At 41.5% G+C, this 23,731-nt stretch overlaps 1 protein-coding gene across 2 annotated transcripts in view; it reads left to right on the plus strand.

Moving 5' to 3' along the window:
* Positions 1-3,319: 3,319 nt before the first annotated feature.
* PLXDC1 (plexin domain containing 1) overlaps positions 3,320-23,731 on the plus strand; it is a 65,561-nt gene continuing 45,149 nt past the window's right edge. Inside the window, exons 1-2 of one of the 2 annotated variants that reach the window (XM_020794059.3) lie at positions 3,320-4,065; positions 21,137-21,300. In XM_020794059.3, coding sequence (XP_020649718.3) covers positions 3,957-4,065; positions 21,137-21,300 — 273 coding nt within the window. In that variant the 5' untranslated portion in view covers positions 3,320-3,956. Of the gene's footprint in view, positions 4,066-9,047; positions 9,180-21,136; positions 21,301-23,731 lie in introns of those variants that run through there. The other variant, XM_073004391.2, reaches the window with a different exon arrangement.

Consider the following 23,731-nt stretch of genomic DNA (forward strand, 5'->3'; position numbering starts at 1 on the left):
TGACATCTGAGCGTTCAGCCTGGAGGCAGGCGGTGCATCATGGCCTCTCCCAATTCGAAGAGACCCTTGTCCAGCAGGCCGAAGCAAAGAGGCAGTCCCAAAAGCAGCAAAATCAAGGAGCTGGACAGGGGACAGATTATATTTGTCTTCAGTATGGGAAGGGATTGTCACTCTCAAATTGGCCTTCTCAGCCACACTGGATGCTGTTCCAAGTCCTCCATACAGAGCACGTTACAATAGTCTCTCAAGACTGAAGGATGCCTACTACATTGAGGGGTTACTGGATAAGGAGCAAGACAGCCATTCCCACAGCTGATCAAACAGTGAGATAAATCCCCATGTACTGTAAGTCTCGCCCTAAGCTACTCTCTCCTGTGCTATATTCTGCTTGGCAAGTCTTTGTGTAACTTGCAAAAGTCTGATTCTTCCATCAGCACTCTGGTAATGTTGCACTCCATTATACTGCTATAGAATCACATCACCTCTACCATTAGGCAGAGTGAGAGCACAGCCTCAAGTGGCTAATTTTGAGTATCATGGTGAGAAAATGAATTGTTATTTCTCTCATGGTGGTTTGCTGCCAGTAATGGGAGACATGCTTATAAGATTTTCTGTTTCACATGACAAAACAACATGCCTGGATTTCAATGCTAGGGATCGCGACCTGAGTAAGGACTGTCATTTGCTTCTTTGGTTCAGGCAGCAAAATATCTTGAGCCAGGCCTGATAGAAGGACCTCCACTCAGTGCACACCACCTGCTCTGTAAGCAGAATACTCCAGGTTTGATTCCTGGCATGTTGAATGAAAGGTGCTGCATAATGTGGTTTAAAGCAGGGGTTCTTAACTTTGATACTTCAGACATTTTACACTTTAGTCCAAGATTCCTTGATATTTTGACATCATGGCTAGGGCTTCCGGCTGCCAAAACCCTGAATATGGAAATTAGGTACCAAAGATAGAGAAACAATGATCTCTAAGCAATGGTTCCCAACCTTGGGTCCCCAGGTGTTACTGGACTACAACACCCAGAAATCCTGGGTAGCACAGTTAATGCTGAAGGCTTCTGGGAGTTTTAGTCCAAGAATATCTGGAAACCCAAGGTTGGGAACCACTGGTCTAAGGCAACTTCCTTTGCTTACTGTGTTCTATGTGTATTCTGCAGATCACTTCCTCTTCTATGTCAACCTGTCTAAATGTAGACCAATGTACATGTACAAATGAACTTCATTTTGTCTTGCACGTTTCAGAATTAGGAACCAGAAAGCCATTCAGTTCTAGCTTCTCTTCTCAAGTTATATTGAATAAATCTAATTCTTTGATATATTCATGTACCACCCCCACCACCCCCATTAACTTACCAAAGCATCCTAAGCTATGACTAATCCAAAAGAATGTCACTATGTGAATGAGGTGCTTCTGCACCCATGGTAACATCTTCCCAAAGAGGTAATCATATTAGTTCTGTTACAGTAGAGGCATGGCACTATAAAGGTTAAAACAATTAGTGTGGCTTAATTCTGGCTAAAAATTGTATGTCCATAAAAAGCCACCAGAATATATTTTTGAAAATTGCTATTCTTGTTTCAGATGGTAGTAGTAATGGTTATGATGTATTTGGAATCATATTTTCCCTGCTATAAAGTACAGTTCATGTTCAAAAGAAAGGAATAGTCTTAGAATACGATATTGTGGAGGTATGTGTAATTAGTGATGAGTAACACGTCCCCCCTATTTCAGTGTTCTTGATATTGTTCCCAAAGTCCCAATGGCTACAGGAGCCACTAAAGAGTGTTTCATCCACAAACAAAATGTTTCAATTGCCAGATCTCTGTATTTTCTTAGTATTTTTTAATTATTTATTTTCAACTCTGGCATCTCCCGGAATTGCAATGTCACCGGTCCAGACATCTCTTTGTTCTATTACTACTATGTCTGGTGTGTTATGTTCAAGGTGTCTATCCATTTGGATTTGGAAATCCCACAAATTCTATCCGTTTGGATTTGGAAATCCCACTTCCTCATTTTCTGACACCTTCTCTATTTGATGTTCCTATGGGTTTTTGGAGGCTGGCAAGTTATATTTTTTGCATAATGACCAGTTCACTAACTGCCACTCTATCATGTTATTCATGTAATAATGTTGTTATTTAAAAAAATACAAGCCACAGTCTGACTGGTATACAACAGACACAAGTTTTAACCAAAAACCTAAGTGTCAGTTGAATATCAGTATAGTATGTATACTGTCAGTTGCTGCTTGGACCCAATTCAAAGTGCTTACTTTGACATATAAGGCTCTAAACGGCTTAGGACCTGGTTACATAAAGGACCGCCTTCTTCCATACGAACCTGCCCGTACTCTTAAGATCAAGCCAGGAAGCACTTCTGAAGGTGCCATCCCTGAAAGAGGTGAGGGGGGATGGCATGTCAAAATAGGGCCTTCTCGGCTGTTGCCCCCAACTTTTGAGAGCCCTCCTTATAGAGATCCACCTGGCTCCGACACTTTTGGCACCAGGCAAAGACCTTTCTGTTTAGCCAGCATTTTAATTAAATAATATCCTTTAGCTGGCTGTATGAGCAGCAGGATTTATTAATGATAAATTGACTGTTTTAATATAAGGTATTATAATATTTTAAAAAATGTTTTTAATGTTTTTCTAAAGTTTTAATATTGTTGTATGCCACTCAGGGACCATTGGTAATGATGCGGCTAAAAAAATCTTGTAAATAAATAAATGTATGCTGTTCTTAACATTACCGTTTTTTGCAGCTCTGATGGTGTTATTTCAGAGATCTGTACCTGATGATAAAATTTTATAAAATTCTGCATTCATTGTTCCCAATGTCCCACTGACTACAGGGACCAGTGAAATGTGTTTCATCCACATGTGAGTAATAATTTCTATTGTTAGGTCTCTGAATTTTGTTAATTTTTCCAGTTCTTTATCTTAAATTTTTCTTCTTCTTCTTCTTGGATTACAGCACCCAGAATCTGCAGATAACATAGCAATGCAACCCCTTTATTCCCAGAAAGTAGCTGCCTGGGACACTAAATAAAGATGTGAGCCTCTCTACCATTATTCTGCTGCTTGCAGTAGCAATTCTGACTGCAGAAGCTCACTTCCCTCCTCCAAACATATCTAGATGAACAAGGAGAATCTCACCATCCAGATCTGTTGTCAACCGGTTCTAGTGGTTTTCATCTCTGCTAGGGAAGCAGGCATTTTGTAAAGTGAATGAGTCTTAATTGCCTATTCAAGACCAAGCCACCCAAAACTACTTTTCATGCAACAGAGATAGGTCACAATATACTGTCAATTTATTTTTATTTTTTTTTGCTTCTTTGAGCATTATACAGTACCAATCTTAGAGAAAACAGGAGTAGTCCAAGAGGAGAGATGATAGATGTCATCATCCCTGGTCCCTGTTAATTCAATAATCCTGGCCCTCCAACTTCATGAGCCCAGGCCATGTGGAAATGCTATTCTTTAAGAAACTCTGGAATAGTCCATGTTGGTTTGTCTCTTACATTACTGTTGTATTTCAGCACAGATTTCCACTGAACATTAAAACACCCAAAGACTAGGCACTAAATCCTCTTAGAACAGGGTTATATTGGCTGTCCAACCACAAGAGGGCAGGCAGTTCACCTTGTTTTTCTCCCTCCCTCCCTGCTTCTCTTCCTCCCTCCCTCCCTGCTTCCCTCTTTTGCTTTCCCTGTCCAAACCCTGCTCAGCTGAGCTTTGATAGTTGCTTGCTGCAGCAGACCCCAAATGCTGATTTCCCCCCCACCGCCTGTCAAATTTCTCCACAGACATAGCATGTTGCAGGATTTGTTCAGCCATCCAAACTGAATGTGAGATCTGCTAAAAAATAAAGGGAGCCCAGGAGCTGTGGAGGCGAAACTACGAGGGAGGAAAACAGCAGAAAGTTAGGGTCAAGAGCTTCTGAGAAGATGGGGATGCACCTGGGATTGCTGAAGATTTCCTGGAGTGTTCTTGTCATCCTCTCCTGGCTCCTGCAGAAGGAAGCAACGGGATCAGAAAATGAAAGGGAAAGCACAGGTACAGTTTGCACCTTCATCGGCACTATTGCCACTGTACCACTCTTGTGCAAGTTTTGTGAGCGGGAGTGGGTGAGCATATGGATGGTTTGGGAGAAAGCATGCCTGGATGTGTTGCAGCAGCATGTGGGAACAGGCCATGCAAAAGAGGGTGCTGGAGAAGGGTGCTGGAGCCTGGCAGGGTGGTGATGGTGTGTGAGAAAAAAAAATTGTATGGAGGTGCAGGAGCAGGGGAGTGTTTGGAAAAAAGGGACAACAGGTACCAACAAAGATGCCAAAATTGATGGATGAAAAGGCATTGAGCAGGCAGGGAGAACCCAGTTCAGCCTGCGCACAAGTGTTCACAAATGAACAAGGCATTTCTTTAAAACAGCAGAATAAGGAAAGCATCAGCAGTAGTATTAAAGTCCTTCCATGATGTGCAAAATGCATTTCAGTGTATTCAGATGTTAGTGCCTATAAAGAGTATGGATAAGCATCTGGCTATAGGTGGCTCACTGTGCTCGTGTCTCTGTATGTACTGTGTGTGTAATTAAACAGAGAGGGAGGGAGGGTTGTGGCCACACATGACTCTTCTGTGCACATGGTGCAAGAAGTGAACAAATCACGCTTATTTGCTTCTGATGCTACATATATTGAAATATTCAAGTGATAGTGACTATCCTGAGTTGGATTTGTGAATGGTGTGACTTAGTTCCAGCTTATGATTTCCAGGAGACAATGAATTTTATACAGTTTTTTAAAAGTTTATGGTGATTTGCACTCTGTGTGTGTTTGGTGATTCACATGACCAGTGTGACAAGCTTACAACCATTGCAGAAATCCACTAGTTCTAACTTTTGATATCCTTGTGAACATAGCTATGGCACTAACGATGCATCCAAAAGTATCTCTCTTGAGTCATGGGTTTACTCTACTGTGTTCATGCCTAAAATTGCAGCCGCCACCCCCCCAACCAGGGTTTTAAGAATACTGTATGTATAAGAAGGTAGAGGCTGGCTGTACACTGCCCTGATTTGCTGGGAGTTTGTGACATCAGTAACCCACTTTCTTAACAGCAGTTTTTCTGCTCTTAAAAATTTGGATTTAAAATAGTGCTAAATCCAAGCATGGAGAATTTACTTTTCTGGGGTGACAGCCCCCAGAGTCACCCTTTGTTGGAGAGTGGATTTTGAAAGTTTTAGTCCAAAAAAGTAACAACTCTAAGCTGCACAACAAACATTACATCAGTTAAAACTTTTCAGTAGAGCATAACAAAGCATATTTGTGTGTGTGTGTGTGTGTGTGTGTGTGCGTTTTGTGCACACATGACAACAAGTGTGAATTGACTGCCACAAAATGTACTGACGAAGGGTTTAAAAGGCTTTACAATAGAATTAGAGAGAAAAGATATGTCAGTGTAGATTATCCTAGAATCACAGAGCTGGATACCATCCAATCCAGATCACTGCTTTATACAGGAAATCCAGCATGAGAGCATCCATCCCATAATAGGTGGCTGTTTAATATTTGCCTGAAAACCTTCAGCAAGGGAGATCATTAGTTTGGGTGAAGAACTGGTCTTACCATCAAGAAGTTTCTCCTAAAATTTGACAAGTATTTGCCCTCCTGTAATTTAAGCAAAAGTCATCATGTTACATTTCAAACAGAACTTGTCCTGCTCACTACTTTTTAGCAGCAAGGTTGCAGTTTGAGTTGTTGATTGTTAACAATCAATTAAAAAAAGGAAAACTCTAGTGTCCAATTCAGATACTGCATCTTAGAATTCTGCACATATAAAGTACAAAAAGAAAAGCACTTACCACTTAGGATTGATAACAGAATGGCACAAATCCTAAACATTCCTGTCTTTAAATGACCCTTAGAAGTAACTTTTGAAACCTAACTAGGTGTTATGTGTTACATCCAAAGTAACGTATAACTAATAGTTTAGCATTGCACTAAAGGAACTAGTTACTTCTAAGATTTGAACTTAAACATATTAGATCTCATCCTGCCTCTTTATGGCCCTACCTTGCAAGTTCAGTACAGTAATATGTTTGGTGCTGTTGGGCTTTGAGAGACTGTATCCTGATGTATACCCCCCCACACACAATACATACATATGCCTTTGAAGGGTGGCTGTTGCAGAATCAAAACAGATGTAAGACTGGACTGATCCATTCACAAAAGCCGTTGTTGATACAGTCTTTTAAACTACGTCTTGTTATAGTACTGTAGACGCCTATATTGGAAATCCCAGCCACTGGCTGTGCAAGCTGGCGGTTCTGGGAGATGTAATCCAAAAAGGCATCTTTCCAAGCTCTGCAGAAAGAGATTGAACAGGCAAACACAGTTGTCTGCATCTTTGCACTTTAAGGTACATGGCTATGAATTCTCTTAGGAGCGTGGCTATGGAGACTGTCATGATGACCTCCTGCACTAAACATTTTTATAACTGCAGCAGTACGTTGATAGTTGTGAGCTACTATAGCACAGTGTAATGGCTGAGAAGAAAGGGGTAGCAGACAGTCACTCGCATTCTGACAAGTCACAATGTGAGGAAAGAAAAATCACAGTTGGGAACAAAACCCACCAAGGATATTTTAGTACCTTCAAAGCTAAATGACATTTAGAGTATGGGGCATACTCTTTGGTGTACTGGAGACCATTTCATCAGATGCATTAAATCATCACTTCAGTTGGTGTGATTGAGCAATGAGTCAAAAAAAAAAGGTAAGGAATGACAGGCGGAGGTCTGGTACGCATATGTTCAGAACCAAAACATACACAAAACCAAACTGACCAATTCACAATAGCAATTGCTATAACTGGTAATTTGTTAGAATAGCTTTAACTGAGGGCTCTTGTTAACCACAAACTATGTTCTGTCTGGTTTCATCCATCTGGTGGGCTTCTGCTGTCAATCTGTTTCTTCATTTAATGCAGGGGTGGGCAATAGGGATATTGCAGATTAGTTTTTTTAGGGCAGCTCCTGTCATCTCTTCCTCTTCTTGGCCATGCCATGTACATCAGAACTTAGTGTGATTCTAGGCCAAAAGCATCTGGAGGGGCTTAGTTGTGCTTCACCCCCAATTTGACAGATATTACAGTTTTGAGAATGTGTTATAGCCTGAGGTATGAGTCCTTCCTGAGGAACTGGAATTTACAGTACTGCAAATGTACTGTACTAACAAGCTTTCTATAACACAAGACAGATTATGGTCATTGTATATGCAGAGTTATTTATGGTATTTTAGGCATCAGCCATTACAAAAAGATTGAGGACGAGGAGAAAACCAGAATCAGACCACAGGTAATGGTGGTTTTATACATAAAATTACATAGAATCAGTTGCTCTAGCAGGACTGCTAAGAGGCAGCCTTATAAATTTAATTTAGGGTGACTACTTACACATCATCAAAAAGATAAAACACCACTCAAAAAGGAAAATTAGATAGTTTTGTATCAAATGTGTGCATACTATTACTATATATGCTATCCAATTTTTATTCTTGGGTAGGTACAGATGTAAATATAGAAAGAATGAATATGATTTAAAAAGGAATACAGGACCTGTCTCATCATGAGGGAAGACTGTGATGTCATGATCCTATGCTCTCTTCTAAGGGTGCTTTATTTTTAAACGATTTGGCTGGGAAGCCCTTGAAACAGAGGAAAATCCTATATAAATAGGACATAAGACCATCCAAATCTCATCTCTTCCATAAACTCACTCTGAATCTTTTTCTCTTGGTGTAGCTTCCCATCCTATCTTAAATACAAAGGGTAAGAATTAGGTTGAAGTGATTTTTGTAAGAGAGTTTTGCAGGGTTTTTGTAAGAGGTTCAAGCGGATAATATACAGTATATGAAATTATTTGAACACCTAGAGGCATTGCAAAAATACTTTAAGTATTGTTATTCAGAGTATTATTTTCAGTAAAATTCAGTGCTAATACAAATGCAGCAACCTTTCTCGTAGGTTTAAATCCACTTGTTATTCCCAACTGAATTAGAACTTTTGAATCAATGGGATTTATGTAACTGTTGAGTCACCATTCAGCAATTGATTCAGCAAATTTCTATTCTAGTTGGGATTTGGCCCCAAATCTTTAGATTATTACTAAAAAGCAAACAAAACAAAGCAAAATATGCTTGGGTTTTGTTTTGTTTTTTAATTGCCTGGAAGTGAGGCATGTACAAAGGTCAGGAGATTTGCAGAAGGAGAAAGTGGTACTTAAATGCTCATCCTATTGTGGCAGTGTATCATTGTGATGTCCTGAAAGTGAACCTAGTACTGTAGAAGGAATAGTCCTGACCAGAGACAGACTCACTTTTAGCCTCACTGAGGGGGCTGTGACAGGAGTCTGAAGGGCAGCAAACAAGTCACTTCCCTGCAGCTGCCATCATCATCCACAGCTCAGGGACACTCTCTCCCCACCACAAACATCCATTAAATGCCTTTCCCCACTGCTGACCTCCACCTATCCGTACATATCACCAGAAGGGAAAGAAGAGGAGTTGGTGGCAGGGCTTCCAGAAGCACAGGGCAGACTTTCCATTACACACAGACCTCTCCTCTCTTTTTTTGCAGAGGCATGGTCTGATGAGGTAGCGATCATTGTAGCCCAAGCAAAGGGTGTGTGTGTGTGTGTCTCTAAGGCTGCCCTTTTCGAAGAGTGACTCCAGACTACAGATGGGCACGAAAGAAAAAAAGAACCAGGAAGTTGGTTAAAAAACTCTGGTTTGGGTTCATCAAAACTGATGAACCTGAACCAAACTGAATCACAAACTTTTAATGATTTAACTTCCTGGTTAGTCCCCCATGCCCCCACAGCCTGCTCCCCCTCTTCCCACTGCCCCCATCGCCTCCTTACCGAGCCCTGTCGCCTCCTCCTCTTCATCCTCCACCTCTGCTTCCATCTTGAGACACAGCAGGCCTGGCTTCCCTTCCAGGACCTGGGCCTGTAGTTTCTGTGCATCCCCCTGCCTATCAGTTGATAAGTGGGGCAGGCACAGAGACTGCAAGCCGGGTTTCTGGAAGGGAAGCTCGTCCTGTCTCTCAAGATGGCAACAACAGAAGAGGAGGAGGAGGAAGAAGAAGAGGCAATCGGGCCATGGAAGGAGGGGACAGGTGCAGTGAGCAGGCTGTGGGGCTGCAAATGGGTGATCTAGCGCCATATAAGTTTAGTTTCCCCTCTCCCCCAGGGACAATTTTTTTAAAAAACAAAGTGGTTCGTAGTTCATTTTTGTAAAAGTTAAGAAGTTTCATGGTTCATGGGTAGCCACAGACCACCACAAACCACCATTCCCTCTGTGGAGAATTGGCCCTATGCTTCTGGAAACTTCTGTTTCTCCTGCAGCACTTTGTTGTGCTGGGAAGAGGTTGAAAATTGAAGGAAATGGCATATAATGCACGTTTGGGGCAGGTTGGGGGGCAATGGCTTAATATAATGGGGGTGACAGCTGGCTTAGTGCTACAGGCCAGACATACACGGAAATTGTGTTAGAAGCCAGTAGAACTTTAGAATATGGGAAGCAGCACTGCCCAGAGATATCTTTCAATGAGCCTATTAAAATCTCAGCAAAGAATAACATATGGAAGAAAGGACATTATAAATGAATTGAAATGGCCCAGGATTTGACCCTGGTCTCAGATGAGATGACACAACATCTCACCTACGGTAGTTTCCGTTCTTCCCCAAACTGAAAACATTTCCTGCTATTTCTCCCACAAGGCTTGCTAGCCTTGTCACCAAAGTTTGGCTTCAAAATTTGGATCTGGAATTTATATTTTTAAAAATTCTGAATTTCTGGGTATCCAGAACTCCATTACAGTCAATATAAATATGATACAGTCATTATTTTCCCTTCAAAAACAAACAAACAAACACAGAGACAAGCAAACATTTTTAAAGCATTTCCCTGTGCTCTCTGACACCTTTGCAGTGATTTGTGCCAAGCAAAAAGAGTGCACACCAGCCAGCAACCCCCATGTCAAGCTGCACAGTACCCAAAGCTAGGCAATTTTGTGACTCAGAGACAAGGATACTGGATTGGGCCTTGGGAGAGATCCGTGTGTCAGTCACCACTGGGACATGATATTCACTTGGTGATCTTGGTCCAGTTACTTTCTCTCAGTCTGCTCTGCCTCAGACAAGTGAGGAAGAAGAGAGTCATTTATGATTCTCTGAGTTTATTGGAACAAAGGTGGGGTATAAGCACAACTGATGAAATAAAATAAAAATAACATGAGGACCCACTACTCCAAGTCAAATTGTTTAGTAAAAGTAAAACCATACCAACTGAAGGATTTTTATGATTCTCATAATGCAGAGCTTGTAACATTTTTAAAGGAACTTATTGCATTATTCATTGCTTTGTGACAGCAAGTTTGTTGCTATGGTTATCATTCTGTTTGAAAAAGGAATTCATTGTCTGCTTTGACGGTTACTGTATTGTTGTCTTTACAGTACAGCAGAAAAAACACAGGCAAATACTCTCCAGTTCCCACTAATGGCCAATTACAATACTGTACCCAAGGGGAAAATCCTGTCAAAGAATGTCAGAGTGTCTTTCCTTTTATTTTTTTCTTTTGCTTTCATTTTGTTTTGCGTTTCTTGTTGAAATTCCCTTTTAGAGTAACTGGAAAACATTGCTTGTTGTATAATAATTCTGCAAGTACTTATGTTGCTTTCAAAATATGACTTGGTTACATCCTTTTCCTCTCTAAATTTAATTATTGTTGTGACTTACTGAAAATTTGATTCTGACATATGGCAACCCTGTGAATTCCTGACCTCAAAAAGGTTCTAACCTTAATAGGCTTGCTCAGGTCTTGCAAAGCAAGTCTGTGGCTTCTTTTAGTGAATCAGTACATTTTGTGTTCATTCTTTGTCTTTTCTTCTGTCTATAGCTTCTCCTTGCCCATAATTCAATAACATATGAATTAATATGATGAATTCCTAAACTGCTAAAGTATGTGCAGTCACTAAGTGTACACCATGCATTTTTAAAAATTAAACTCCCAGAAGTCTCCAAGAATTCCAAACGCAGAATTACAGAAGTATCATCCCCCAAACGCATACTTGCAAACACTTTCTTTTCACTCACCTGGTCACCACTGAGGATTGTTTCTAGGCCTTTATTTCCTGCTATATTGCTTCTATCAAGAAAGCATCTGCAATGTTTTTTGTGTGTGCGGATTTGTTCTTCTTGAGCCATCCTCTATAGTGCACACCACCTCTAGGAAGCCTTGCAAGAGGTTCCTCATGGGAAGCATTGCCGCAGGAAATGAAGGCCTAGATAGAAGAACTTCTGAAACAAGGGTCTCAAACTCAATTTATCTGGGGGCCGCTGATGGTAGAGTCTGGGTGAGGCTGGGCCGCATCAGATTTTCCACCAAGCGGAGCAAGAGCCCGAGGAAGCTGCCCAGGAGTTTCCTTAGCCCGGCTGGGGCTTGGAGGACGAGGAGGAGGAGCGTGCGAGCCCTCGTCACCAGCCACGACCCGTTCCGGCTCCTTCTTCACTACCACCACCACCAGCAGCAGCAGCAGCAGGAAGAAGCAGAGAAGGGAGGGAGCACCGGCAACCACCTAGTGGGGGGGGGAGGAGGGAGGAGGGCATGACATAAAAATTTTAAAACCCCCCACAGAATTGCCTTCCAAAGGAGAAAAGCCCCCATTGGTACCTGCAAAATTAAACAGAATGGGGGGGCCCACAGGTGCACACGCACACACACACACACACACACACACACACACACACACACACACACACACACACACACACACACACACACACGGAGGTCTGGCAACCTTCCTCTGAGGGCTCCCCTCAAAAAAAGGCGCACTCAGCAGCAGCAGCTACGCCAACCATGACAGAGGAGCAAACTTTGCGAGGTGAGTCCAGGCAGCCGGCAGAGCCGAGGCAGCTGAAGCAGGACGAGGAGGAGGAGGAGGAGGAAGTACCGCCAGGTGCTGAGGCGGCCACTGGCTGGGCTGGTGCTGGGGGTGCCGAGAGAGAAAGAGACCAGAGAGCCGCTTCCCTGGAAGAGGCGGCGGCGGCAGCTGCTGTTGGCGGTTTGGAGGCGCTCTTCGAGGACGGGCTGGGACTGAGCTCCACTCTCAGGCATCGCGCGTCGGCGGCATGGGCCCTCGGGGAAAAGGGCCGGCAGTGCACCTTGCTTGCCAGCTCTCCCCCAAGACAGCGCCTCTTGCACCCTCCATCCGGAACTGCAGCCTGCCAGCTGGCAGACAGACGGGATGGATGGATGGATGGCTGCAGTTCCAGATTGAGGGTGCAAGAAGCGCTGTCTTGGGAGAGAGCCGGTGAGCGAGGTGAGGCTTTTTTTGACTCTTGACAGCAGAAGATGAGTGGGCGCTTCAGGGGGCCAGGCAAGGCAGGGGCCACAGATTATCGTCTGGTGGGCCGCAAATGGCCCCAGGCCGCATGTTTGAGACCCCTGTTCTAGAAGGAGGCCTTGTCCTTGTCTAGGTGAGTGAAATGAAGGCATTTGCTGGTACGTCTTTATGGGCTGGTGCTTCTGCCTTTGGAATTATTGGAGAGATCTTGGAGTTGGAGTAAAAATAAAACAGAAACACACACATCAGAGCTTTTATCACCTCACATAGTTTGCAACTTTAACTTTTTGTGTGTGATGGTCTTCAGGAGTGAAACAGTCTCCATTACATGTCTGGTTTCAAGATTATGAAAGAATAATAAACCTTCAGGCTAAAATTCCTCTCCCTGGGAGGTTTTGTTTACTGTCTGTTAAGACTGTTCTCTTCCTTTTGAATGTTAGATGTTAAAACATCCCATTTAACAGTAGATATTAAATGTCTCACTTGAAGCCTTTTTAGTACTATGTTTTCTTGGCCATGGATGTAGCAAATGTTGAGTTGTGATACATAACTGCTTATATATGTTATGGTATATTTTATGCTTCCATTACTGAGTCAGATATGTACACATCTTCACCTTTCACATTTTCTAATAATGAAGGTATCTTGAGATATGTTTCTGCCAATGAAAGACACCAAAGATCCTGAGAAGGGACTCAGAGGAGATCTAGAATTAAGTCATAAAGCTCATTAGGGTTAGTAATGCTGTCTTTGTTGTTATTGTTTAGTCATTAAGTCATGTCCGACTCTTCATGACCCCATGGACCAGAGCACACCAGGCCCCTCCTGTCTTCCACTGCCTCCTGGAGTTTGGTCAAATTCATGTTGGTAGCTTCGATGACACTGTCCAACCATCTCATCCTCTGTCGTCCCCTTCTCTTTCCAACATCAGGGTTTTTTCCAGGGAGTCTTCTCTTCTCATGAGATGGCTAAAGTATTGGAACCTCAGCATCAGGATCTGTCCTTCCAGAGAGCAATCAGGGTTGATTTCCTTCAGAATCGATCTCTAGCCTGGCCTAACTCTCAAGGGTATTGTGAGGATAAGCAAAGATGAAGGAAGTCCTTCTGCTAGAGCTCATTGATGGAAAGATGGGATATAAAGGTAATGAATAAATTTCAGCTTTCTAAAAATAAAGCTGGATATTGGAGGTACTCTTTTGAGAATCCTCTATTGATGAAGGAATCCACACATATCTGCTCTTTTAGAATGTTTGAGTAAACAGGATGCTCTGTGCTATGTTTGTATTGAATTTCAGCTTCCTAGTTAGTGTGGGAGTAACATAATTATTTCATGGATATAATTAGTCAACAACATTTTGAAGAGAGGAGCATCTTTCAACAAAGCAAGTCATCTGCTTCAGTAGTTCTAAGTTGGAGGAGGGAGCTGTGTGCCATGTAGCCTTGCCTGCCTCCTCCTAAGCTAGCCTTCAGCTTCAGCAGAAGACACTGGTCCACTGGAAGTGTTGAAGTATGATTCAACTACTGTATTTGTCTGGTTGGCTTCTCGTTGTAGAATAAAAAGGGCACAATCCTATCCTTTGCTTTACCTTACCCTTTGCTGTAAAGTGTCTTGTGCTAACCCTGAGTTGATATAGATATAGATATAGATTCCCCAACAATTCTTTTTTACATTTGGGTTGCCTTGAGCCAACTGGAGTCCTGAAGTTCTTGGACTGCATTTCCCAGTGTTCTTTACCATTGGCTGTACTGGCTGGGGACTTACAGAAACTGCAGTCTAATAGCATTTGCTTTTTGCACATTTCTGTCTCAGATTACTTATGTCTCTGAACCAGATTTTGGAATTTATAGAAAAGTAGGTTAATTGTTTTGAGATATACCTCAAGTCCCTTGTACTGTGAGAAGATGATGTACAAACATCTCCCTTTAAACTTTTCTCATAATCATCATGAGGTTGCTGGGTTACATGAGTTTCAAGCAGTCTGATCACCAACCAGTACAGTACAGTACAGTAACTAGTTCCTTTTGGATACAGTTATAGTTTCAAAATAACAGAAGGCAGAGGGTTGACATTTTTCATGATGAATAGTGTTTGCCAGTTACTAACAAAAGTTGCCTTCATCTGTCTTTTTCAAACCTCTTTGGAGGCATTTTGGCAGATTATTTTTCAATTTTTATGCCATCCTGTTATTAATTCTATTTTTAAAAAAAGTAATGGGAAATAATTTTAAAAAAAACAGAGAGAGAACATCAAGTAATGTAACAAATTACGTTTTCAACATTTAACAAATAATGACTGGCTAATTTTCAAACATTGCAGTAATAGGAAATAATTATTTTTAAAAAGTAACATCCCAAGCTTTACTAGTTGTGTATGTGGTAACAAATCCCAGCTTTCTCACTAGAGTGCGAATGTAGTTTATCATGGGTGTGTGTGTGCTTTGTTTCCCCCATTTTGAAGTAGGCTATATAGCTGTCACAGTTTGCTTTCTACCCATTTTAGTTTCTTAGATTATGTGTTTTAACACCTCCATTCTATGAGTGAAGCTGAACAGCTTGAAAGTTATACAATAAAGATTCCCCAGGGTAAACAGAAGTTTGTCCCAAAGCCACTTTAAAACAACTCAGACTCACACAGATACTTTGCTGCCAACACAATCTCAGTTGGAAACTTCGTAAACAGGAAAAATCATCAAGGCAGGGCCAGCAGAAAGAGTCTTGCGGCTCCTTTTCAGTGCTCCTTGCCTGTTCCATAAAGTGTCTCAGCTCAATATTTTCACACCAGGAAATGGCAAGGAAAGCAGCCAAACCAGAGAGACCGACTGTGCCAAATTGCCCTCTCTAGTTGGATAATCCATGCAGGGAAGGAGGGCAACTGAGGACCTCACTGAACGTTATGGGAAATGAATGCCTGCCTCCAGCTCACGTCCCTCTGGTATCTGGAGTGGGGAGGGGATATAGTATATAACATTGTCTTATGATGGTTTTCTCCAAATATTGAAAGTGGCAGCCAGTGAATTGGAACAGGTGTAGGAAATGCTGGATCCAATTGTATTACATGATACTCCCCCCCCCCCCGTGGGATGCCACAAAGAAAAATGGAAACTGGGAGAACTTCCTCCCAACTACATGGAGAAAACTCAATCTAGAGCAGCCACATAACTCCCACGCATCCATTACCACTTCCTCGAATCCCTTCTTAGTACCTCTTACATTAGACAGCACTAGAGGATAACTGCAAGAGGCACTATATCTACTATACCCAGTGTGGTGTAGTGGATACAGTGATGGACTAGAACCCTGGAGAACAGGGTTCGAATCCCTGTTTAGGCATGAAAACTCACTGGGTGAGTGGAACTGGTAAAACCACTCCTTAAATATCTCACCTTGAAAACCCTATTCAGGTCACTATAGGTCAGTTCTGACTTGATGACACAGAACAACAAGAGGCATAGAGTGACTCCTGAAAAAGCAGCAGAAAGACATTATATTTCTGGACCAAATCCACTTTAAAATAGTTCAAACTGTAGCCATGTATCCTATTACATAGGCAGTGTCTGTTGAAACAAGTATCAGAAGACAGTTTTGTATTTGAAAGGGTCCTCTGTTCAAAGGACTGGGAAAGCCAAATTGGATTTAAAGATAAAAAAAAACAATCAACAGTTAGCACTTGAACAACAGGCTGAGTAGGCTCTGGGGATCAAAATAGATTCAAGGGAAACACATCTTCCCTTGGATTAGCTTATTTTTTCCCCTCCATGGCATGAATTCCAGATGTGAACTTGGGCATTCAGAGATGTTAGTTAAGCTGCTGCTTACCCTACAGTGACCAATCAACCTAAGACAGTGGTTCCCAACCTTGGGTCCCCAGATGTTCTTGGACTACAACTCCCAGAAATCCTGGCCCAACCCAGCTAGTGGTGAAAGCTTCTGGGAATTGCAGTCCAAGAAAAACCTGTTTAGAAAGCAAAAGGAAATAGAGGAGACACCATGACAAAGTATGCCTTCTAAATACAAGCTAAACATCTAAATACAAGCTAAACATCTTTTATCCTGGCACACAAATCCAACAATCACAATTTCCCCAACTAAATCGAGATGTCTTTCTGTTTAAACTACAGCAATTATTTCTGATTGTGCACCTATAGCTTTAAATTAGCCTATGCAATGTGTGTGGTATGTCCTTTATTTTAACAATGGAGAAGTATTCATCCTTAAAGGATAGTTCATGTTGAGATAGAAGATTATCCTTAAATTACAGCTCATGGCTCACCCCCCCTATGTGGCAACCAACTTTCCTCTAACCTGACAGAACTGTCCACCCTTTCCATTTTAAGTCTTTTCCATCTTTCTACTATGAATTGTTTTCTGCTGATTCCCCCCTTTGTTCTGCCAATTGATTCTCTGTGGCATAGAGTGTATGCCTTCCACTTAAATTCTTGGAAGCCAACTCCCTCTTAATTTAAAACAGGGATCCAAATTATGTGAATATGCAAAGAACTATCTGATGTAAGTAAACAGCAGAATCACTTGTGTAAAATTATCTGATATATGCAAAGAAGATAAATCTATGTAACATATTCAGAATTGTTATGGCTCAAGTGGATATTAATTTCAAACAAGGGAAGTAGATGTCAGCACTCAAACCTATCAGGAAGGTACACTTTTTGGTTTGGAAATCAAATCCTGACCTATAAACAAAAACTCAGAGGGGGATAGCAAAGATAACATTGAGATGCATCTATATTTATTAATATTGGCCCTACCAGTCCAGTCTACTCTAGTGTGTAGAAACTGAGGTCAGCTTCAGAAGCCCTGGTTGAAAGTAAACTTTTCTCTTGAAGGCATTCCCCGAAAGGTTATGTCACTCAATAGAAGTTCTGCTCTTCAATATATGCCATGTGACGATTAATCCATCTTTGGAGGCTCATCTTTCTCTACTTCTCAATGAATCATTAGTCCAAGCAGTAAAAGAGAAGTGATATAAATTCTTCCCTGAATGGGAAAAATGTTTGGAGGGGACCTGATCCTTCAGATTCAAAGCCTCCCCAATTATGACCATATAATACACACTGATTAACCCTGTTTCTTCCATCTCTGACACTGAAGAGATCAGGGCTACAGAGTTCTGTGAATATAGGGAAAGGTGATGTAAGGTTTCCTCTCAGTGGTTTAGATATCTTGCTGCAAAGCCAAAGGTTGGGAATTTGATTGCCATTGTGCCTCCTTGACAGGGGCTGGATTCAATGATCCATAGAGTCCTTTCCTGTTCTGCAGTTCTAAGATCATCATAATCACTCATTGTCACTACAGTATCATCGTCATCATCATCTCTCTCCCTCTCTCTGAGTTCAGAAGGAGTGATCTGTTTGGGTTGTTCTCTCCATGTGTCCCTGGAATCATATATTTATATTATTAGATCGGCACCTAAAAGAGCTTGGTAAGAGTCCATAATAATAAGTCAGAATCGTGGTGACTGTTTTCAGTATTTTCTCGGCAGGGAGTATTCAGAAGTGGTTTAACCTTCCTTTCTTCTGGAGAAATTGGGACTGTGCAGTTTACCCAAGGCCACAGAGGCTGGCTCTGCTTGCAGGAGGCACAGTGGATAACTGAACTTCTAACCTCTGGCTCTGCAGCCAGATACCTAAACCACTGAGATATCCAGTGAGTTTAGTTAGAGTCCATACACGGAAGTAAATCTTATTGAGTGGCCTAGGGCCAGTTGTTCTCTTTCGTTCATCATAACCTAATGTGGAGTGCATGAGTACATTTGTGTGTGCGTGCACATATATATGTGTCAAAGACCAATTTATAATCCAATTATGATAATTATGGAAAATCCCATTCTCAGTTCATGGACTATTTAAAACTTATTGAAGACTGGCAACAAAGTAAGCCATTGACATCCTAGTTTATAAATACTGACTTCCTTTCTGTCCTGATCTATTTTCTCTCCAGGAAAAAAAAATCAAGCACCCGAGGCCCATTTCCGTCTTCACGACCATACCAAGATTTAATAGACAACATCAGTAGAAAACATCTGGATTCCCAGGCCACTCCTGCAAGCCACAGGCTAAATTCAGTTTTTGTGGGGAAAGTAGAGCTGGGATGAATATATACTGTGGCAATCTTTAGAATAACCAGCAGTGGTTAAATGACATTTTATGGCCAGTGGAGAGATTTGGTTGTATTTTGAGCTAAGCAACTTCCTGATTCAAATCACAGTGAGACAAGAATACTTCTGGTACAAAGAGGCTGGGTGGTATAATGGTCACAGTGTGGGACTAGGGTTTGTGAAGTTGAGATACCAAGGCTCTACTTAGTTGTGGACATCTCTGTGTGACTTTGGTCCAGTTATACTTTCTCGGCCTGAGCTACCTCAGTTGTTGTGAAGATGATGTGAGGAAAACAACTATGTGTAGCAGCTTCAGCCCATTGGAGGAAAGATGGGGGATGACTATAGCACTGCAGGTGATGTGTCCAGTGCAATTAAGTGAGCTTTCATGGACTCATATTTATATTATCTTGTTTAATCTCATCCTTTTCCCAAGGAGCTCAGAGAGGCTGACCTGGATCTTGCCTCTCATTTAATCCTGTGTGGTATGGTTAGGTTAAGAGCATGGCTATCCAATCTGTCTCCTTCCCTCTGGTCTATCTTTTCCTCCTTTGGAACTGGCCTTTTCCAAAAGATGGAGAAGGGAGAAGTTCCATTTGGAATGATCCATTAATTGTCCATTACTAGGTCAAATACACATGGAAAACCCCACTACCACCAACATCAGTTTTGCACAGCCTGTTCATTTCTAAAAAGTGGAGGTAACAGGACTCAAACATCTTTGTGCTTATACCATTTGGCCAGCTGCTTGTCAAGGCCAGATGTGAGGGTGGTAGAGGCTCTCTGTACGTGCTCAAAAACACTTTTTATCCGCATATTCTAGCAAAGAGCCCTGGCACTGAAAGCTGCTTTCAGACTCAGAATTATCACTGGCAATGTGCATTTCATGGCAACAAAAATATTTCAGAAAAATGGTCATCTTGGAAATTATTATTTTTGTTATGAATCCTCTATATAGCTCATTTGATCATCTGCATAGCACATGTGCTTGACAATGAATGGTTATTATTTATGTAATTCTCTGAAGATGCAAAACACGTTGTGGTTTTGATACAATTGACACAGAGTTTGGAAAGGAAGCTGTCTTCCAACCAGCATGGTTTCTGAACTTAAGATCTACTTCTGAACTCAATGAACTGGATTTATTTATTTTATTTATTTAAAATGTTTTTATCCTGCCTTTCTCCTTAAAAGGACCCAAGGTGGCTTACCTCATTAAAAGGCAATATTTAAAGCTAAGAATCGTGAGTATAAATAGGCAGCTTATATCAGTAAACAACAATATTAAAGCTAAAACAATAAGTATGGAAACACTAAAAAGGAACAAATACCACAATGAGAGATGGTAAACACAAATAGTACTAAAGACCCAGTAAGAGCAGCAATGCATCATATCCATCTAAAAGTTATTAATGTAGCCAGCCATGTGATCAGTCACTCATGTAGGCAGTCACTCAGGGAAAACCTGTCTGAAGAGAAAGTTCTTTGCCTTCTTGTGGAAGGACAGCAAAAATCGGGCCAGGCTAGCCTCCTGTGAAAGAGAGTTCCAGAGGCTGGGAGCAGCAACAGAGAAGGAGCTCTCCTGTGTCCTCACCAAACACGCCTGTTAAGATGGTGGGACTGAGAGAAAGGCCTCTCCTGATGATCTTAACACTTGAGCAGGCTCATAATGGCAGATGCAGTCCTTGACATAGCTTGGACCCAAGCCATTTAGGCTTTTATGGGTTAGAACAAATTGTAAGGAGGAAGAATCTGGTGGTAGGACCCCGATGCGCCGGCCATTGTGTTTGTCCTTAGAAAGAAACTCCCTTTACACCTCAGGTGCAATGGTGGATCAGGAGAAACCAATGAGAATGCTTAGATTAAAAAAAGAGAAGGTGGAGAGATTTACTAATATTTAGTAGGCCTGTTGAAATCAACTGACTTAATCATTATTAGCTTGAGTTCCATTGATTTCAGTAGGTTCACTGTAAATACTACTATTGTATGGTGGAATTCAGTCGCCCATACGTTTTGTCTGCCCCATTTGTCCCCAGCTTAGCATAATCTTTTCTGCTCTCAGGTGAGCATGCCGAAATATTTTGCCTGTAGCCTTCTACTTTAGGTATGTCAATGGTTCCCAACCTTGGGTCCCTGGATATTCTTGGACCACATGCCTTAGATCAGCACCTGAAATTCTAGCCAGCACATCTAGTGGTGAAGGCTCCTGGGAGCTGCAGTGTAAGAACCCCTGGGTTGTCCAAAGCTGCAAACCACTGATGTATGTGAAAGAATTCAAACTATGGTATGAGAAGAAAAACAAAACAGGAGAAACAGTGGGCATTTCCATATTCCAACCAGTAAAACATACCCTCCTCTATAATACTTCATTCCATTCCACTGTTACATGTTTCTAGTCCTCTGCTCATAACAGTCAACCTTCTCCAGTCACCAACCATGTTCAGTTCCCCTAAGGTCTTTAGAGGTTTTCCCCTCCTCTCTCTTATACTGTATTATACTGCAAGTCTTGGATTCCCCCCAAGCTTGCTAATATCTCCCCTCTTGTAAACAAATGGTGCTATTTTGGCCATCTTGGGGTTTTTTATACTCTTTTTTTTTGTAATCATGTCCCTCCAGGTTGGACACGGGAAGATCTATCAATAGTGGGGGCGCAACCTCAGTCTTGGGCGCGAAAGGCAAGGGCAACATCGCTGGAAGACAAAAGGACACGGATTAGCCAAGATCTTGTTGGAAAAAGTTTGGCCATTGACACATTGATGGACAATGAAACACAGATTGTGGTGAGTTTTGCATACGAAACAGTTGAAATAACCTAAGATGCCATGTTTGGCAGAAAGGTTCTTGACAAGAACTTCTGTACAGCTTAGTAGTTCAGATATCTGGCTTCCGTGCCAGAGGTTGAGGATTTAATTCCCCATTGTGTCTCCTTGAGAAGGGCTGGACTCGACGATCCATAGAGTCCCTTCCAGCTTGGCAGTCCTAAGACTCTAAGTAAGCACTGCATTTTTGCAAAACTATGAATGAGTTGTATTGAAGAAAGCAGGCCTCCTCAAATGGGTGACCAACAAATGTTTTCCATGGCAGCTCATAGCATACTAGACCATTGACCATTCCAGTTTGAGATGATGGGATACATGGTACAAAAGGAAACTGAAGCAACAGATTGATTAAGGGTCGCATGGGGGCAGCAAATTTCTTCCCATCCAATTTTCTTCCAATTTTCTTTTTTTAACCTTTTGAAAATTGCCCAGTGTCAAAGAGACTTAGAAGCACAACAACAAGGGGGAATGAAAACACACCCTCTTCTTGTGAAAAAGCATCATTACTATTCCCCACATTCACAGCAATCTCCCACAGTCTTGTTTTGGTACTTTCTGTCTAAAGAAAGCATGTTTTTAATATATATAATATATTATATATTAATATATAATATATATATATACAGTGGGGTCTTGACTTGAGAACTTAATCCGTATTGGAAGCCGGTTCTCAAGTCAAAAAGTTCTCAGGTCAAATCTGCATTTCCCATAGGAATGCATTGAAAACCATTTGATCCGTATCTGCTCTTTTCCGTCCATAGAAACTAATGGGAAGCTGCTATTCTGCCTTCGACCACTAGAGCGGGATATTTTGTTTCTTTTTTTCTTAGGTCAAGAAAGGTTCAGGGAAGGCAGGGAAAATACAGTCCAGGCAGTACCAGGCAGTCTGAAGACTCCCAATCCACTCTCTAAACGCTGGGAGGAGTGAGGAAGCAGACAGGCACCCTTTTCACTGGCCAACAGTTAACTGAAAGTTCAAATTTTGCACTTTCCCTGCCTCCCACGTGTTTTTTTTCAGTTCTTAACTCAAATCTAAGTATGTAAGTCAAGTCAATATTTTCCTATGAGAGTGGTTCTTAAGTCAAAATGTTCTTAACTCGAGCCGTTCTTAAGTCAAGACACCACTGTACACTTTTGTATTGCATTTTAAACTGTTATGATTGCATGATTTTAATGATTGTGAGCCACCATGTGTCCCCTATGGGGGATAGGAGGCACAATAAGTAAGTAAGTAAGTAAGTAAGTAAGTAAGTAAGTAAGTAAGTAAGTAAGTAAGTAAGTAAGTAAGTAAGTAAGTAAGTAAGTAAGTAAGTAAGTAAGTAAGTAAGTAAGTAAGTAAGTAAGTAAATGTGAGTGCATGAGTGATTGCAGAGGAAGCTGAGATAAATAAATAAATATACAACACAGTGCCTGGCTTATAACAACATCCTGAAGTTTGTGAAAAAAAAATTAATGTTACCATCTAAAGAGACACCCCTATAAGACAATTATAGCTGGAATCTAAATTTACTGAATGGTTCCACTGATTGGCCTAGAGTTCTCCATCATGCATCATACCACATGCTGACTTTCTAATTATGGCTGAAACCACACACTTTGTCAGTATACAAACACAGAATATGGTTGTGTCCAGTCCGGACTGTGGTTCTTGTCAGCTATATAAGGGAAGGAAGAGTTTCATTCAGACTCAGATGCAGCAGCACAATTAAGCATTTAGGAAAACCTCTTTTAATTAAAGAAGACAAGGAAGGGCTGACCTATGATACTTGCCGCTTGTAGTTAAAGAAAACCTCTGTTCCACCTACAGAAATCAACTGGGCTGGCATTTGATTCCTAAACAGTGGGGATAGGACAGTATCTTCTCTAGTGTACCTGAGGTAAGAAGGGTAGCTTATGGAATTCCAAGGTTGGCTTTGAGGCATGCTCAGCTCTGCCACCTTGCTGCTCCTCTGTGCAGCCCCAGGACCTGCCATCTAAGATGGCTGCCTCACTTTACCTAACGACAGGAGGAGACCTGAGTCAAGTTAATGTTTGGGAAAAAGATGAAGGCAAGGCTTTTGTTGATACCAGAATTTGAAAGGTTATTGTTGTTGTACCTATTGTGATGTAGTGGATAGAACCATGGACTCTGGACAACAGGGTTTGAATCCCTGCTCAGTCATAGAAAGTCACTGGGGGAGTGGAACTGGTAAAACCACTCCTTAAATTGACAGCACACACACAACAACAACAACAACAACAACAACAACAACAACAACAACAACAACAACAACAACAACAACAACAACAACAACAACATAGTTCCTGGGGCACCCCAAACACTTAGTTACATTTCCAATTACAATCTTCAAAGAATATAAGTATTTACTTTTCCATTTGTAACTAGAATAGT

This window comes from Pogona vitticeps, chromosome 6 (assembly GCF_051106095.1).
Source record: "Pogona vitticeps strain Pit_001003342236 chromosome 6, PviZW2.1, whole genome shotgun sequence".
NCBI lineage: Eukaryota > Metazoa > Chordata > Lepidosauria > Squamata > Agamidae > Pogona > Pogona vitticeps.